We start from the raw sequence: 16,986 nt of genomic DNA on the forward strand, positions 1-16,986 counted from the left end.
TAACTAAGCAGTAATAATGCACAGGCTGTAAGTTCATATCGCACAAACAGTTTATTTGTATATGCCATGACACTGATGACCAGTTAATCAGGGATGTTTCATGGGGGACAATCCATGACGGAACAACCCTGTGACACAGCAACATTTACTGTTCCTACAAACTATATTAGTTTAAAACTCCTATTATGCACATGCATGTACTGTACATAGGACTACTTTGGGGCCATCAGGTTTCTAAACTTGCAGTCAACTCGGGACTAACAACCCTCTACACATTTTTATATTTAACATGTTTAACTGATAAACACACGGTGCCATAACCATTCAAACACATACTAACTATTCAATGGACTTTTTTTTATAGTGAGCTCTTTTTACCTTGCTTTTGTTTTAATTAACTATTGCATTGCTGAGCTGACCGGTTTCTTCATGTCCAACACCTTCATTGTACTTTTAACTCGATATGACTAATAAAACTAGAAACTTGAACTACTGTGTATAAAGTATCTTATGACGCAGCTGACATAATGTTTATTCAGTAGAATCAACTCTCCATCAATTTTTTCTCAATGGTCAACTTGAATAAAGCTAAATCCCCACAGGTATGTATATAATCGTACATAATACATAATAGAACATAATGTACATAATAGTCAGATGTTTATTTAATTGTCTCACCTCTGTTGGTTTTGCTATAGGTGCACGTGTTCCTCCTTCAACAGTGTCACTGGTCTTATGTCTACACACTGTGGAAACCAGTAGAGAACAAAATTCACTGTGCACGAACATATTTGATCATTAAATGTCATAATCTATAAAATCAGCAGCTGACCGCTTTTTTATGCAACGAGGGCGTGGCCTATGGGATTAGGGCTGAGCTTGTCTGACAACAGACAGGCCACATCAGCCAATCGCAGACCGCGTGGCGCCAACTGGATGAGGGCGCTTCATTGAGGTAACCAATGAACGTGGCGTGAGGGCGGGGCTTGCGTGCGACGCCGCTTGCTGCCGGGGAAACGGAAAGAGCGCAGGGTGTTGGGGACTCGAGCCGGTGCACTAGAAACTCCCGCCATTTCGGCAAGGAATTAACCTCTTGATTGATCCAGGCTACTTTTTATTTTTTAATGTAAATTAGGTGAACGCTGGTATCTGACAGGGAAAAGCCTAGACACAGCGAGCAAGCAGCGGAGTAACCTTTGGAAGGAAAGCGGGCCTGGTTTGCACACACTTGGGACTGAGCAGCGCGCCAGACCGCCCGCCGAGCGCATCTTCGGCTGTTGCCGCGAGTTTGATTTCGGTTTGGGTTGTGTATCTCTTCCTGGAAACCCGAAGCTAAAAGTTCACCAACTATCTCCAGAGGCAAGTCCAGCGAGCTGTTTACATCCCAGACGACGCGTGGACACCCTCGTCACACAGCTCCAGGAGGAGAGAAGAAGGATGCAATGAGGCGGCTGGCACTGTTATTGTTTTGCGAAGAGATAGCCATCCAGCCTGCTAGCTAGTCGGTTAGCTGCTACACGTTGGGTGCCGGGCCTGCCGGCGGTAACGTGAGCCCTGCTAACGTGACTCGGGACGTTTGGATACATGCTAAGGACATATTATAGTATATTATTGCGCTGACTCGTTGATAGAAGTTCTGGTTTTAACGTTGGCACCCGTGCCAGCTGTGATTTTGAGATGGCACCGCTTTTGGGCCGGAAACCTTACCCGCTGGCTAAACCGCTAGCCGAGCCACCAGGCCCGGGAGAGGAGGTCTACATCGTCGAGCACAGCAAGGAGGCCTTCAGGAACAAAGAGTATCCTTTAACATGGTGTTGATGCTCAGTCTGCCGGAGACAGTCGGCACGTGATATATCTGGCTTTGTCTGCCTGGATAAATTAACCTCCACACACTTACATACGCCAGGTTGTAAGACAAGCTAACAACGCTAATATATTATCACCAGATCTCTTTAACGTTTCCCCGCGTGTGCTCACGGAACACTGGGTGACAAGCTCTGCTAGCTAACGCACCTCTTTGCTAATCATAGCTAGCTAGCTCACAATGGTAGAGAAGCACATTTTAAGCGACTTTTGTACAGTTCGTGTGTTTAGTTAACTACACAGTTGGTGTTGACGGTCGTCCTTTCACTTTCACCCTCTACGGCCCTGCTGTCACTTATAACCCATAGCTAGCACAGCTAGCTAGCAAGCCGCTAACACCAGGTTTCCAATATGTCACAATAGCTCGTCGCCCGCTCTCACGGGCTGGAGCTAGCGTCGCACGTTAGCTCCCAGGCATCAGCTGCCGGTACATTTTATTTTTTTAGTTTGGCCAAGTGAGGAGATCAGCTGTCGCACAGTAACTAGTTTAAAACAGGTTTTGTAGCTAAGCCTGTTCAAGTAATTAGAATGAGGCGACTTTACTCGTTTGTTTATTAAGAGATGTCTATATGGAAACTTGAAACAGCCAGTAGGACTATAAAAGCTAACCGCGATGGATCATAGTGTCATACATGGAGTTAAAGTAGTTTAAATGACGCGATAAGCTAGCATAGCTTGTAGCATGTTTGGATGCATGACGTGACGGTCATTTTATCCAACCAACTGCTTGTATCTGACAGTTACATTAAGATCTATCTTCAGTGCTTATAGAAGTGGCCTCCTGCCTCATTTTACCAGCTCCTACTGTCTCAACTGTCTTGAATCTCTCACTTTATTGTTGTGGTTGTTTGTTTACAACAAAACTATTTGCTCGCATCAACCCAACTCAGGGAAGTGTTTACTGTTGCCTAACTTTATTCCTTAATTAGTCAGGACCATTTCCTCAGCATCGTCCCATATGTTCCCAGCTCATACACGACCATCGACCAATTTTTCGCTTCAGTGTCTTGCCCAAGGACACTTCAGCATGCACAGGACAGAGATCAAATTGCCCTCTATTAGTGGAACACCTCTATTAGTGGACCACCTGCAAATTGGTCAGCACCCTGCGTGTTTGTTTGTCATCATGAGAATGCAAATTAGTAAACTGTGTTAATTGTTTCCATGTGATTATTGGAGTTTACCTTGACCAACGTCACTACAGAGAGTATGAGGCACGCTTGGAGAGGTACAGTGAGCGTATCTGGACATGCAAGAGCACTGGAAGCAGCCAGCTGACGCACAAAGAAGCATGGGAGGAGGAACAAGAAGTCACCGAACTGTGAGTATCACACCAACATTAACATGTTCACAGATCCATACGGCCATCGAAATAAGAACCATTTGTGGAATTGCAGTCCACAGTCATTACACATTCATATCTATTCAGACATACAAGCTTTGGTTGTTATTAAACAGTAAACATTTGTTGGTTATTTAGATGCACTTGCACAACCATACAAGTGTGCTTCTTTTATTGAAGCTTGTTAGTATTATGAAAGAGACATTATCCCACAGTCAAGGTCACAAGGCTTGCTGCTTTGCTATGATTGGATAGATCTGGTGCTCCTCCTCTTATTCTATTTAGAGGGTGTGTGTGTGATTGAGTCATCCTTGATTCTGCAATGTCCTGGTGAGAGTTTACTTATTCTGATGTGCAAAGTTTAGACAAAATATTAAATTACATCTTTCAATTCATTATTTACAGCCAGGTGTACTTTTGCTGTACTGTGTATGTGCTGTCAGGAAGGGGAAGGTGACCTAAACCATACAGGTGAACCAAAGAGATATCACAGCAAAGACGGGGCAGAACCCAGTAGAGCAGTGCACAGCTGTCCAGATCCAAGTCACTCATGATCACAGGATGCACTTAAGCCCCGTCTAATAATATCAGACCAGAGATTTAACTCCCCCTGCTGGCCACTCTCATGCCTTTGTTGTCCTGTTATGTAATGCTGTGAGCCCTGTGATGACTGCAGGGCAGAAATTTGAATGTGTGAATGAAATGTTGCTGTGAATAGAGCACATCATACCCATGAAAAAATTCAGATAATGTCCAACATGGCTAAACTCTTGGTAGCCAAGCTGGTTTTTAATTGATGACAGAACATTAACAACAATCTCTAAGTTTATATGTGAGACAAGCAAAACAATAGTAGTGCTAAAATTGTTTTATACTCTGGTTATATTAACTTTATTGTACTAATTGCTCCTTGTGCTCTATTTGAAGGCTTCAGGAAGAATATCCCCCGTGGTTTGAGAGGCCCGTCCTGGAGATGATCCACCACAACACTGTGTCTTTAGACAAACTGGTGGAAATGGCCTGGGTTGAAATCCTAACCAAGTATGCGGTTGATGAGGAGTGCGACTTCCTGGTTAGTTTGACTCCTAACATTTCTAAACTTGTGTCTAATGTAGAGCTGTTGCATAACTTTGTATTTTGATCCTGTAATGTCTTCTACTGGAATCACACCCATAGCATTAGCAGTATGTTAATATGTTGCAATCACTGAACTGCTTCAGGCATTGTCTTTAGAGAACCAGAAAACGTTTTCTTCCATTAAGCCTAACCAACTAATAATATAATCTTAAACTTGTAGCTGACTTTGTACCAAAGCAGACAGTATGGGTTTGTATTTATTTTTTCCTTCACTCGCAGTCATCTGTTTCAGCTGCTTTCACCCGATTATAAAAACACTGCAGACTCTTTGCTAAAAATGTAATGCATTAGACAAAACTGCAAGAAATCTTAATGAAACCCCTTCTAGTGATAGAACAGTGGTAAGCATTAATTTGATCGGAAACTTCCTGAATTTTTTTTTTCTGTAGGTGGGGAAGGACAAAAGTTTGCAAGTGAAGGTGGTGAAGATCCACCCTCAAGAAAACCCGGAAGGCGAGGCGGGGGAGAAGAAGCTTGAAGGGGCCTGCGACTCTCCATCCAGCGACAAGGAGAATGCAAGTCAGGAGAACCAGAGAAAGGAGCCTGCTCCCAGAGAGGACGACAACAGGAGGGAGAGTCTCAGTGAGTCCCACTTAATAAAGTTACAATCAGAGTTTTAGACTTTCCTCTTAATATCTTCTTTTAAAATAACAATGCTTCACTTCCTATCAGGTGACAGAGCCAGACGTTCTCCAAGGAAACTTCCCACTGCAATGAAGGAGGAAAAGAAGAGGTGGGTTATGCCCAAATTCCTTCCTCTCAAGTACGACGTGAAGCTCATCAGCGAGGACAAGGTTTGTATCCTGTCTTCAGCAGTCAACAAATGTTTAGATGCTTTTTCTAATAGTCTTCAACTGATAAGAATTATCTCTGCTTTTATTTTTCTTTTGACGATTGTTCATTATTGATTAAAGACATTTGAATTCTTTCACTCCTGCTATAGGTGATCAGTGATGTCCCTGTAGACAGTCTGTTCAGAACAGAGCGCCCTCCAACAAAGGAGATCATGCGCTACTTCATCAGACACTATGCGCTGAGACTGGGCATGGGGGAGAGCGCTCCCTGGGTGGTCGAGGATGAACTGGTGAAAAAGTTTAACCTGCCAAGCAAATTCAGCGACTTTCTTCTTGATCCACACAAGGTAATTCATCCGAGGCCTTTTTCGTGATGTGACTGTTTTTAAAACATTGCTTGTTTTTTGCTCACGCTCTTTTTTTTCGCTACAGTTTTTAGCAGAAAATCCCTCTGCGAAGCGTAAGAGCTTGACATCTCCAGAAGGTAAAACTAGCAAGAGGCTCAAGAACTCTGATACGACAGGAGAGGATTCAGGAAGCGAGATGGGAGAGAAGAAAAGGAAAAAGAAAGATGCTTCAGGCCTACCCCTTAGTCCCACCATCTGGGGCCACATGCAGGTTAGTGGTCTTCTAGGCAAAAAAAACTTTAAAAATACTGCTTAATTATAATGAGGTTTAATTAATGAGGTCATGTTATCTGTATTTTAGAAAATAAAAATGAATGGCTCACCGCTGAAGGTAAAGAACTCAGGAAGTCCAAAGAAAGGTGAAGGCAAGGGCTCTGCGCCCTCTACTCCCAAATCAGGCAAGAAGTCTGGAGACAAGAAAGAAGGAAAGAAAACCGGAAAGAGCGGCGATAAGAAGCTCGGTGTTCTCAAATCTTCTAAAAAGGATGGCAAAGCTGGTGGCAAGACACCGAAGATGAAACAGATGACTCTGCTGCATCTAGCTAAGAGCACCTCTGCAGGGAGCCCGAAGAAGAGGGCCCGGAGCACAGGCATGGGTTCACCTAAACTGGGGAAGCCACTGCACCCCATGGCTCTCCACCTCCTCCGCTACTACAAGGAGCATAAGGGAAAAGATGACAAAAAAACGTCCCTCTCGTCTCTCATCTCCAAGGCTGCAAAGACCTTATCCCCAGATGATCGCGGCCGTCTCCCGGAGGAGCTCAAGGAGCTTGTGCAGAAACGCTGGGAGGTGCTTGAGCAAAAGAAACGCTGGGCAGCCATGAGCGAAGAGGAAAAGGAGGAAGAGATGAAGAAGCGGCGGCAAGAAGTCAAAGAGAAACTGCGGGAAAAGGCTAAGGAGAGACGGGAGAAGGAGATGTTGGTCCGCCGCGAACAATCACGTCGATATGAGGACCAGGAGATTGAAGGCGGCCAAACCCTGCCGGTGTTCAAGCTTGTAGACATGCCTGAGGGTTTGCCCAACACCTTGTTTGGAGATGTTGCCATGGTCGTGGACTTCCTCAACTGCTATGCTGGGTTGCTGATGCCGGACGATCAGTATCCCATCACAGCACTGGCTCTGATGGAAGCGGTGGCTGGGGAACGGTCTGGCTTCCTCTACCTGAACCGCGTGCTCGTAGTGCTGCTCCAAACGCTGCTGCAGGATGAGCTGGCAGAGGGCTACAGCGAGCTCGATATGCCCTTATCTGAGATCCCTCTCACCATGCACTCTGTCTCAGAGCTGGCCAGGTTGTGTCTGCGCCCCTGTGATGCTCATGGCGAGGAAAGTGGCCAGGGCTCCGAGGACTCAGGACCCATGGGGGGTTTTGATGATGTGGTGACAAGCGAGTTCCTGGAGAAGCTTGGTACAATTGAGGTGTTTGAGCTGGGCGCCGAAGAGAAGGTCAGCCTGCTGGTGGCACTTTGCCACCGCATCCTCATGACCTACTCAGTGGAAGACCATGTCGACGCAATGCAGCAGCGGTCGGCTGAGCTGTGGAAGGAGCGCCTGGCCATGCTGAAGGAGGCCAATGATCGCAAGAGGGCTGAGAAGAATAAGCGGAAGGAGTTGGAGGGCAAAGGTAGATGACCATCACCATAGAGCTTTAGCTGTGGAATAAATGAGAAGATTCAATACTGACATTGTATTATTAATACACAGGGTTTCTTTTATTCCAGACTCAAATGTAAATGCAAGTTGATAAAAATAAGTCTTTTTTTTTTTTTTTCCTCTTGTCTCTAAGGTGAGAAGAAAAGAGATGGTATTCTTAAGAAGGAGGTCAAAAAGGAGGTAAAGTTGGAGCTGGAGTCAGAGGACATGATCAGCTCAGTGAAGAGCCGGCGACTGATGTCTATGCAGGCCAAGAAGGAGAAGGAGGAGATGGACAAGCAGAACAAAGGTAAACGCCATAGCAAGTTGTGGACCAGTTAAATGTGACCTTTTCAGAAATCACATTAACAAATGCTTTGTTGGTTTGTTCTACTGTTCTACCATCTACTGTCAATGGGACAATTTTGATTTTTCAGAAATTCATAGTCTGTCCATCTATAGGATCTTTTAGTAATTTCAGTCACTGACAGGAAAGCAGGACAGGCAATCATTATTATAGTTTTCTCTGGAAGTATACCTCACTCTGTGACTGTATCCCACTGAATCCAGAGCGCATGGAGAAGGAAGCTGAAGAGGAGAGGATACGTAAACAGAGGGTTTCTCTAGAGAGAGCCTTCCAGGATGGAATCGCCAAAGCCAAACTCATCATGCGCAGGGCGCCACTGGGCACAGACAGAAATCATAACAGGTGTTTACTGCACAGTAATAGATTTTGTACATATACCGATTTTAATAGATTCACTCATTTTAACCTTCAACACTTTCTTCTTTTTCTTCAGATACTGGCTTTTCTCAGATGTTGTTCCTGGTCTCTACATTGAGAAAGGCTGGGTGCACGAAAGCATTGACTACAACTTCACCCCTCCGCCTGAAGAAAAACCAGCTGAGCCTGAAGTGGAAGAGGAGGAGGATGGTGAGTCAGCAACTACTAATGAATCACAAGGTACAATATTTCAAAATATATGAATTTTTCTTAATGAATAATGGTGCTTCCCTTTCTTTATATGTTTCCATTTGTTTGCAGGTTTTATAAACATAGTTGAATTTATATTTATAATAACTTGCTTAGTTATACAAATTTGTTTATATCTTTTTTTTTTATTTATATTTAAAATGTTAAATTTTTTTTTTTTTGTAGAAGCTGAAGGAACTGAAAAGGACGATGGCAGCATAGATGGTGCTAATAGTGAAGGAGCCCAGCAGGGGGCGGCACCTGACGTCTGTATAGAAACCACAGTTCCCAATCAGGGACAGAATCTCTGGTAAGAGCTAAGCTGTCCTGTTCTTTTTTCATTTTTTTTTTCTCTTTCATTTGATTAATTTTACTTCCCTTTCATCTTATGCTGTCATTGCCATATTCAAACTTTTTATATCCTTTTTTTAACCAGGTTCATATGTGACAACGCAGCTGAGCTTGATGAGCTGGTGGAAAGTCTTCATTGTCAGGGAGTCAGAGAAAGCGAACTGAAGGCAAAGATACAAAACAGGTAAAAACATTGTCGCTATAGAACAAATTGTTCAAGTTGTGCGTAACAAGGTGAAAAAGAGAACAAATATCTCCCGGGGAAAAAGCTGTGACACAAACAAAGACATCGATGAAGGTGTCAAGCGAGTTTGTGGTGGTAAGAGCCGGCACCTGCGAAAATCACTTGATCTAGGGAGCAGAGTTAATATGTCACTTCTGACATCTGCTTGCTGCACCCGGCTCCTCCACCTCTTGCCTGAAGATTGAAGGCGTCTGTGCAGAAAACCTGTTTTTGTGCATGTGTAAAAGGCAAACTCAATAGCCAAGTCTCCGTTTTTACCCGGAGGTGATGTCTGAAAAAGGATTAAATGTTAAATATATCTCTCCCTTCCTTGTGTAGGTATCAGGACATCATCCACTCCATCCATTTGACCCGCAAGGGCAAACCGGGCCTCAGGACTTGTGATGGCTTCGAAGAGCTGCTGAAATACCTGCGCAGTGACATCCAGGAGGTGGCTTCACGGCTCCATAAGGGAGGTCTGGGATACTTGGAGGACAACGTAGACATCGAAGAACAGGTGACTGGTTTGTCTCATTTCAATATTGGTATAGTTAAGATGTCGACTGCTTGTTCACCCATCCCTTTAACAGCACCCTTATCATTCTTACTCTTTTTTTACAAGACCAACATAAACAAAATACGATTTTATTTTGATTGAGTTTCAACCTGCCACTGTGTAAACCCAAACCTGAAACTGTAATTCATAATTTTGTTAATCTTCTGTACACAGTTGAAAGACACAGAAAGTTTGAAAGACTTTGGCGAGTGCATCATCACCATCCAGGCCTGTGTAATCAAAAAGTTCCTGCAGGGATTCATGGCCCCTAAGCAGAAAAAGAAGAAAAGGCAAGGAGGCGAAGAAAACAGCAAGACCGAAGAGGTGGATGAGGAGAAGAGACTGGCAGAGGAGGCCAGGGTAAGAGAAATAATTAAATAGTTTTTATGAACTTGTTTTTCTGAGTTTGTGTCATCAAAAGTGAATTGACTGGTGTAATAATAAGGTCCGTTGCCATATCAGTTTGAACTATTGTTAACCACTTTAATCATCAGAGCTCTCATCTGTGGGAATTTTAGTTTATTGACCATAGATGTTATTGTTTTATCCTTTTGTGGAGCACTTTGTTATTGATTGTGAAGAAAAGTGATATATGAATGTAGCTTATTATATATCTATTAATATTACTACATCACTGAGTATACAGTAACTGTATAAATGTTGCCTGTTAATCTTTGGTTATGTTGACCTTTTTCCTCATAGGTAGCCACGGCGGTAGAGAAGTGGAAGACGGCGATCCGAGAGGCCCAGACCTTTTCACGCATGCACTTGCTCCTGGGAATGTTGGACGCTTGCATCAAGTGGGACATGTCTGCTGAGAACGCTCGCTGCAAAGTCTGTCGCAAAAAAGGTAACGAATGACCTCACCTGCCTTCTCCATCAGAATCTCAGCCCCACAGGTTATGTTCTGTGTTTTCACTGTCCTTACAATTGGCTTAAAATCACAGTAACATGATGAACTACAGTAACATAGTCAGCTCCAATTCTGTCGGATTTTCCTTATTTATGATGTTCCAACTGATTTGCGTTTTTTTAGTTTTAAAGCAAGCATATAAACACGGTCAGTCTGTACAGTGAGTGAAAACATCGCCAAGCAGATCAACATAAAGATCTGGCAGCTCCGCTCCCCATCAGGTGAACCTGTAGTGATAAGATGATGGTAAACACTCAGTTTCATGCACAGCAAAAGGGGCCACAAAAATAACCCTTTCAGGAAGTTAAGACCTGGACAAGTAAGAGTGAAAGAATGAAAATGTGGAAATATTGAGAAAATATCACGGGTCAAACCAAATGGATTAAAAAAAAAAATGCCTCTTCTAAAGTTATATTTTCATTAATACTAATTTTGTCCAGGTGAGGATGAGAAACTGATCCTCTGTGATGAGTGTAACAAGGCCTTCCACCTGTTCTGCCTGCGACCGGTACTCTACCGAATCCCCGCTGGAGAATGGAGGTGTCCCGCCTGCCAGCCCACTGTGGCCAGACGAGGCTCTCGTTCAAGGTAACTGTCTGTCCTCACGATATTTGTTTTGGTACGTCTGTTCTCCATAGTCCATACAAGATGTTGTATTACTGTGAGGTTATCCACAAGGGTATTTGACCTCAAGACCAGTCTCTAGAAACCTCTTTAACCATTGCGCCCATAACTCACTGAAATGTGCTGTGGAGCATTTACATAAAACTACTCATAGAAAATAACTTCTGTAAAGGTAACTACTGAGTCCAAATCCCAACACTGCTACACCCCATAATAAATGATTGTAAATGAATAGAGTTTGATAATACGTTAGCTATTCTGTTTTTTTTGCACAGATTAAAATGTTCTTCTGTATCGTGATAACATTTTGTCTTAAAATAAGAGCTGCTGAAGTACTGCTAGTTTGACAGAAGCCAGGGCAGCAAATTCATTGCCCTCTTTGTTCAATGCACCCCAACATTGGGAAACTGGTGAATGGAGAAGAACCCACTATTACTTACTTGACCCGAGTGGCTCAATTAAACTAACCATAGACAGCAGAACAGGACAGGTGTGCGTGTGGCTTCTCAGAAACCAATGTTTGAATACTTTTTTCTGAACAGTCAAACCTGCCCCTTTCAAACTACAGACCATCTTTGTCAGTTGTCTAAGATTTCCGAATGAAAATCTCTCTGTTGCAGGAACTATAACCAAGACACAGATGAAGAAGAGGATGAGGAGGATTCTGAAGAGGAGGACTCTGATGAAGATGAAGATGACGAGGAGGACAATGATTACAAAGCTATGGGTCACACCTGTGAGTATCGAGGAGAGGAAATGAAATCCAGGTTTCACAATATTGTCTCATCTTTGATGATAGTTTATTTCATCAGATTTAGGAAAGAATTCAAACAGTTTCTCATATCACACGTTTCAGTGATTGTGATGAATATTATCAAAGGTTCCAGTATATCTGGTTTCCAGTGATATTTTATGTACCCATTCTAAACTGGAATCAGCCCTGTTTCTTGACTGAATCACACCTTTTTAAAATAATAAATTAATAAGATAAAGACGAGTCCCAGATTTAAAGCCTGATTTTGTTTTGTAGAACGTTGGTCCTTGCAGCTGAAGTATGTGAGTGAGGGGAATGCTGATGGGGAATTTCAGCCCCCGTCTCTATTGTGTGTGTGTTGTCATGTAGCAGCGCTCGGGTCTGAATGTTGCTTTGAAGCCACGTCTCACTCTGACTTCACTCAGAGTATGTGGCAGGACGATCCCCTCTGTCAGTTCCAGCCTGCACATCAACAATTAAGAAGTTTAGTGCATCAAGGGCAAATAGTTCAAGAGACGCTGGCACTGCCCCAAGAACAGAACATTCCTCTCATTTATGGACTGAGACTGTGATAGATCACTGACAGTGTAGGACTCAATCCAAAGTGGCCATTGATTTGTTTGGTCCACTTTAAAATAACAACATATCTGACCAACTAAACATTAATGAACTTGATTCCAGAAGCAGGACTGCAGCTTATACATGCTTTTAATCCCTCACAGTGAGACCAAGGAAGAAAAATAAGCAGTCCTCATCCCGACAGAAGCATTCAAAGAGCAAACCCAAGACACCGCCATCTTCTAGTAGTCAGAGCAGCAAACATAGGGCTGGGCCCAACAGCCCTGCAGACATCGACGAGCTGGTAAGTCGCCACAACAACTCCCTGTTACCATTTGTTGTCAAGTTTTCTTTTGAGAGCATTCAGTTTTTATATTATTGTTTAGTGATATGTGTTGCTTGTGTGGTTTCCACAGGTGCGGCAGAGTTCCCAGTCAGGCGTGCGGAGGCAGGCGCGGGAGCTGGAGAGGTGCGAGGAAATCCTGAAGAAACTGACAAAATTCCGCTACAGCTGGCCTTTCAGGTGAGCAACAAATATGTTCTATATGCTGGAAGATTCAACTAAGCAGCTTTTTTGAACCTTTTGTTTTTAAAAATTGGAGCAACCCCACGATTAGAGAAGTTTACATCAACTGGATCCGACTGTAATTTGCTCAAACAACATGGGCCTATACGTTTTACTTAGTGGTCTGTGTGAAACAAGAACGGTGCTCTGGCCATAATGGACTCTGCAATGAATTCCCTCAGTTTTGTATACAGTCAAGATTTGGTTTGACCTCCATATGTGAGCCAGTTGTCCTCATTCAGGTAGAAATCTAAAAATACTTTCAATTTGCATCAATGGTTATCATCATGATACACTGTCACCCATACATTAACCTTTTTACAAATAAAAATGGTCGACTAGTATATCTTTTACTGTGATGTCCTTTCAAATGCTTTATATCTCTAAAATCTGTACAATTTAGGCCAAAGGATATGCAAGTAAATAAACCATAATAAAAGTAATTAAGTTGCGCTATTAAAAAAGAGTTCTCAGATTTAGCGAAATAAATACAAAACATTGATCCAAACTTTCTAGCTATTTTATTATGTTTGATTTCAACATGATCAAGCAAACAATAATCTGATCTAATCAACGATCAAAGGCCGGTTTTCAGAGGATTCACATTAAGATGAATTTAATGTATTCAATCGTAATATGTTGCTCTCCTTGATGAGAGAAGGCCTTTGCAGGTTGATATATTTAAATGTGATTATTTTCTGCTTCACTCTTGAAACATGTTGATGTTACAGGTCCGCTCAAACAAAGACAATAATCATTCAGTGTTTATTGTAGTCAGTGACTACTGAGGAAAGCTAGATATCACAAATCCCTATGATCCTCTGTGTTTAGTCTAACTTTGCTCATGCTCTGCTCCTCTTTCAGAGATCCTGTGTCCTCAGAGGAGGCAGAGGACTACTTGGAAATCATCTCCCAGCCCATGGATTTCCAGACGATGCTGGAAAAGTTCAGCCAGGGCGCCTATCGCCACGGCAATGACTTCCTGGAAGACATAAAACTGGTCTTCTCCAACGCAGAGGAGTACAACCAGCAGGGCAGCACCGTGCTCTCCTGTATGGTCAAGACGGAGCAGAGCTTCACAGAGCTGCTCCAAAAGTTGCTGCCGGGTCTCAGCTACCTCCGCCGCCGCTCGCGCAAACGCATCAGCCAAGCTCCTGCTACATCCGAAGAAGAAGACGACGAGGAGGAGGAGGAGGAAGAAGAAGATGAAGAGCAGGAAGAGAAGCCAAGGAAGAAGATGCAGAACGGCAAATCAAACCGGAAGAAGCCCAGAAACGTACGAGGACAGAAGGATGAGGAAAGCGAGAGCGACGACGATGACGACGGCAGGAGGAGAAGTAAGCGGTCCACTGCCACCTCAGGCAAGAAGGATTACAGGGAGCAGAACAGCGACGGCGAGCGGGACACACGGAGAGCTCGTCCGCGGGGTGGGGCGAGCAGCGACGAGGACCGGTCCAGCCAGCAGCGACATTCCAAAAGGCAGAAACGCTCGTGAAGAACAGGGTGTATTTTGTCGTCTTCTTTGCTTTAAAAAATGAATCTGTCCCGCTTAGGACCCTCCCCTCCATCTTCTCCTCTCACAGCCAGCGGGGCTCAATCCTCAGAAGGACGTCTTTTTTTGTCTTCTTGAATTTTTGTTCATATTTTTGAACGACGACAGGAAAACTGATTTATATTTGTAATGTTTAATATTGGTGATGTTTTTGTTCAACCAAGAAAAGAGAGGATGGAGATGTTTTTGTAGCTCTTAAGACTATTTGATTTGACCTCACACACCTGCATTTTTTTTTCTATTACTCCCCATACACCAGGACAGTGTAATCAGAGCTTCATTCATAGGCTACATCCATTCTTCCACGTTCTCATTAAATGCCTCAACATTGCTTCAGATACGCCTGGCGTCCACAATACTCAGGAGTTTTACAGCTGCTTAAGCCGAAGTTTTAGTTTGAAAACTCTGGCGCTGCATTTTCGTCTGGACGGGCAGAAACGGGGATGTTTTGAAACGATGACGAAAACACTCCACCACTGGTAGATCGGGTCTTTTCAGTCACGAGGAAGCCCTTGCTAAGTTGTCTCCTATCCCTTGACCCGCATCCGGAAGAGAACGGTGAAGAACAATTACAATCATTGCTGACCCTGTTGTCTTTGCTAGCAGCTGTTGTGCAGCTTAATTCCGCATTAGTACAACGATACAACTGCTGACGAGCTATTATTCGAGGAAACCGCAACATTTCCCGTGTCCAGCAGCACGCGGATACCCAGTGTACTCGAGTGGTCAGGACGGAATCAAAACGTATTCGGAGCCTAAATGCTTGTGTGGACACAGATCACTTTCGTACGAAAACGTGGTGGATGTAGCCATAGTCCAGTTGTAGAAAGTTTTGTCGCACTCACACCTTTGTTACAAGTCAGTGTGTTTCACTCACCAACAGTGTTTCTCGTTTAAAGAGTCTCTGTCGACGTAGCTGAAACCCTCTGCCTTGGCTTAGAAACAGCACTGACCTCTACAAAACCACGTCACCTGTAAATCGCTCCGACTAATCATCTTGCCACCGAGATCATATTTGGTCAAATGCAAGTGTATAGATAAACATGGTAGATATTACTAGTTGTAGTAGTTGTTTTCCTACTCAGACTCATGGTCAAAAGCTGCGTCGAGGCTGCCAATCACATCAGTCACATGACTTTAATGCTAAAAATAGAAGAAAAAAAAATCATCCCAGCTGTTTGTGCCACGATAGTTGGGGTTTTGTTAAAAAATGGGACCCGACTGTAGTTTTTGTCTTGGTGCGTAGAGCGGACCAGCCTTTTCGTCCTCTGTAGTGCCCTGCCACTAAAAATGAACCGGTACCTCAATGCTCCGTCACTTTGCACTCCTCTTGTGTAAAGTGCACCTATTATGCCAGCAGCTGCAGGACCACATTTTATTAAAATTGTGCATTGACATTTGTAAACTGTTTAAAACAACAAATGTGATGTTTGTTAAGAAAAAATGGGCATTTTTAGAATATTTGATATTTTTTGCACATTTTATTTGGTATTGTAAGTGAGAAACTTGTTGATCGTAGTCACATCCAGTTAAAAGTGCCAGGTGTAACCGCAGCTCTCCTAGAAGATACTGAGAACACCTCAGAGCTGTTGTACTTTTTGTTGTCGCAGCAGAAGCTGTCACGTGCTTGTACATTTTGTGACGAACACCTAAATGACCCAGTGTCGTTCCTTTGTGTGGAAGAAGTGACAAACTAAGCGGGTGGAATCAGCTCCATAGAGTTAAATGAAGGGTCTTCAAGCAAGTCCTGGTTTGTTCACCAGGTGGTGCTGTCATCCTACTCTTTGTCCCAGCTTCACCCGCCTCCGCTGATGATGCTGCTGTGTCACCTGACTGCCACTGTGCTAGTGCTAGTTTATTTGGACTCCTCAGCTTGTTTGCTTTTATTGTTGAATCAGACAAAAGGCACTAAACTAAGTGCATCATCGGCAAAGTTGCCAGCAGATTGATGAGGCAGTGGTTGGTTTCCCCCCTTCTGTTCGTACTGTGCTGTTCTCACGTCTTTGTCTAGTGCTGTTATCATCGAAACTTCACTGATTACCTGATTTTATTTGCCCATCGATTGCGCCCCCTTCCCTCTATTTGTTTAGGTTCAGCTTTGCTCCTGACACGATTAACAATTGATGCATTCACTGTTGTGATTGTTGGACATTTCAACAAACAAAAAGGTGACTGCCCCCTCCTCTCTTAAAACGAGACCTGACTGTAAATGCTTTCTTAATTCTTGGAGGAACTGCTAAAGTCTTTTTACACTTCCTTTTTTATATATATATTTATAGTCTCTAAAGTTGGGTATCGGCAGTTTCGGAGGATTTACAATGTAAAGAATTTCCAATAAAGGCTATGGACGAAGACCGTAGTTCTCCCTGTTTTATTTTGTGTTGGGCTGACGAGCATCCCCAGGTCAGTCGAAGACGTGACATCACTGCCATCTGTAAAAACTTGTGAAAGACAATGAACAGGGAGGAAAACGGGCTCTCGGTGACCAAGCGATGTCTAATTTTGCTTTCTAATAAAATATCAAACATTTCTCTGTAGTTGCGTCTTTTCTTTGGAACATCTGCCTCCTCACACAGAAGTTAAAGCAGTCATCGCAGAAGACAGTCGTTGGGATGTCGAGCAAGATGAGCAACCTGGACTGAAGCTTCTAAAAACATTCATGGTTGAGTAAGGATGTAATTACACATCCTGGACTAAACTGATCCAGCTCTTAGTGTTTTTTGTCTGACTAAGGTGAAACTTCA

The 16,986-nt window shown here is 43.4% G+C and overlaps 1 protein-coding gene across 4 annotated transcripts; it reads left to right on the plus strand.

The window, feature by feature from the left end:
- Positions 1-1,040: 1,040 nt before the first annotated feature.
- baz1b (bromodomain adjacent to zinc finger domain, 1B) lies at positions 1,041-16,771 on the plus strand. 4 transcript variants are annotated; one of them, XM_062385773.1, is made up of 21 exons: positions 1,041-1,796; positions 3,068-3,184; positions 4,133-4,277; positions 4,732-4,924; positions 5,015-5,136; positions 5,286-5,483; positions 5,569-5,754; positions 5,845-7,165; positions 7,328-7,483; positions 7,744-7,882; positions 7,974-8,137; positions 8,333-8,456; positions 8,583-8,681; positions 9,060-9,237; positions 9,451-9,636; positions 9,979-10,126; positions 10,630-10,777; positions 11,434-11,549; positions 12,290-12,429; positions 12,542-12,648; positions 13,555-16,771. In XM_062385773.1, exons 1-21 carry the CDS (start codon positions 1,678-1,680, stop codon positions 14,183-14,185), a joined length of 4,737 nt encoding a protein of 1,578 aa, XP_062241757.1. In that variant the 5' UTR covers positions 1,041-1,677; the 3' UTR covers positions 14,186-16,771. The 4 variants fall into 4 exon arrangements, with proteins under 4 accessions (XP_062241757.1, XP_062241758.1, XP_062241759.1 ...); XM_062385774.1 differs by having other exon boundaries at positions 8,336-8,456; XM_062385775.1 differs by having other exon boundaries at positions 7,974-8,107.
- The last annotated feature ends 215 nt before the right edge of the window (positions 16,772-16,986 follow it).

This window comes from Platichthys flesus, chromosome 4 (assembly GCF_949316205.1).
Source record: "Platichthys flesus chromosome 4, fPlaFle2.1, whole genome shotgun sequence".
NCBI lineage: Eukaryota > Metazoa > Chordata > Actinopteri > Pleuronectiformes > Pleuronectidae > Platichthys > Platichthys flesus.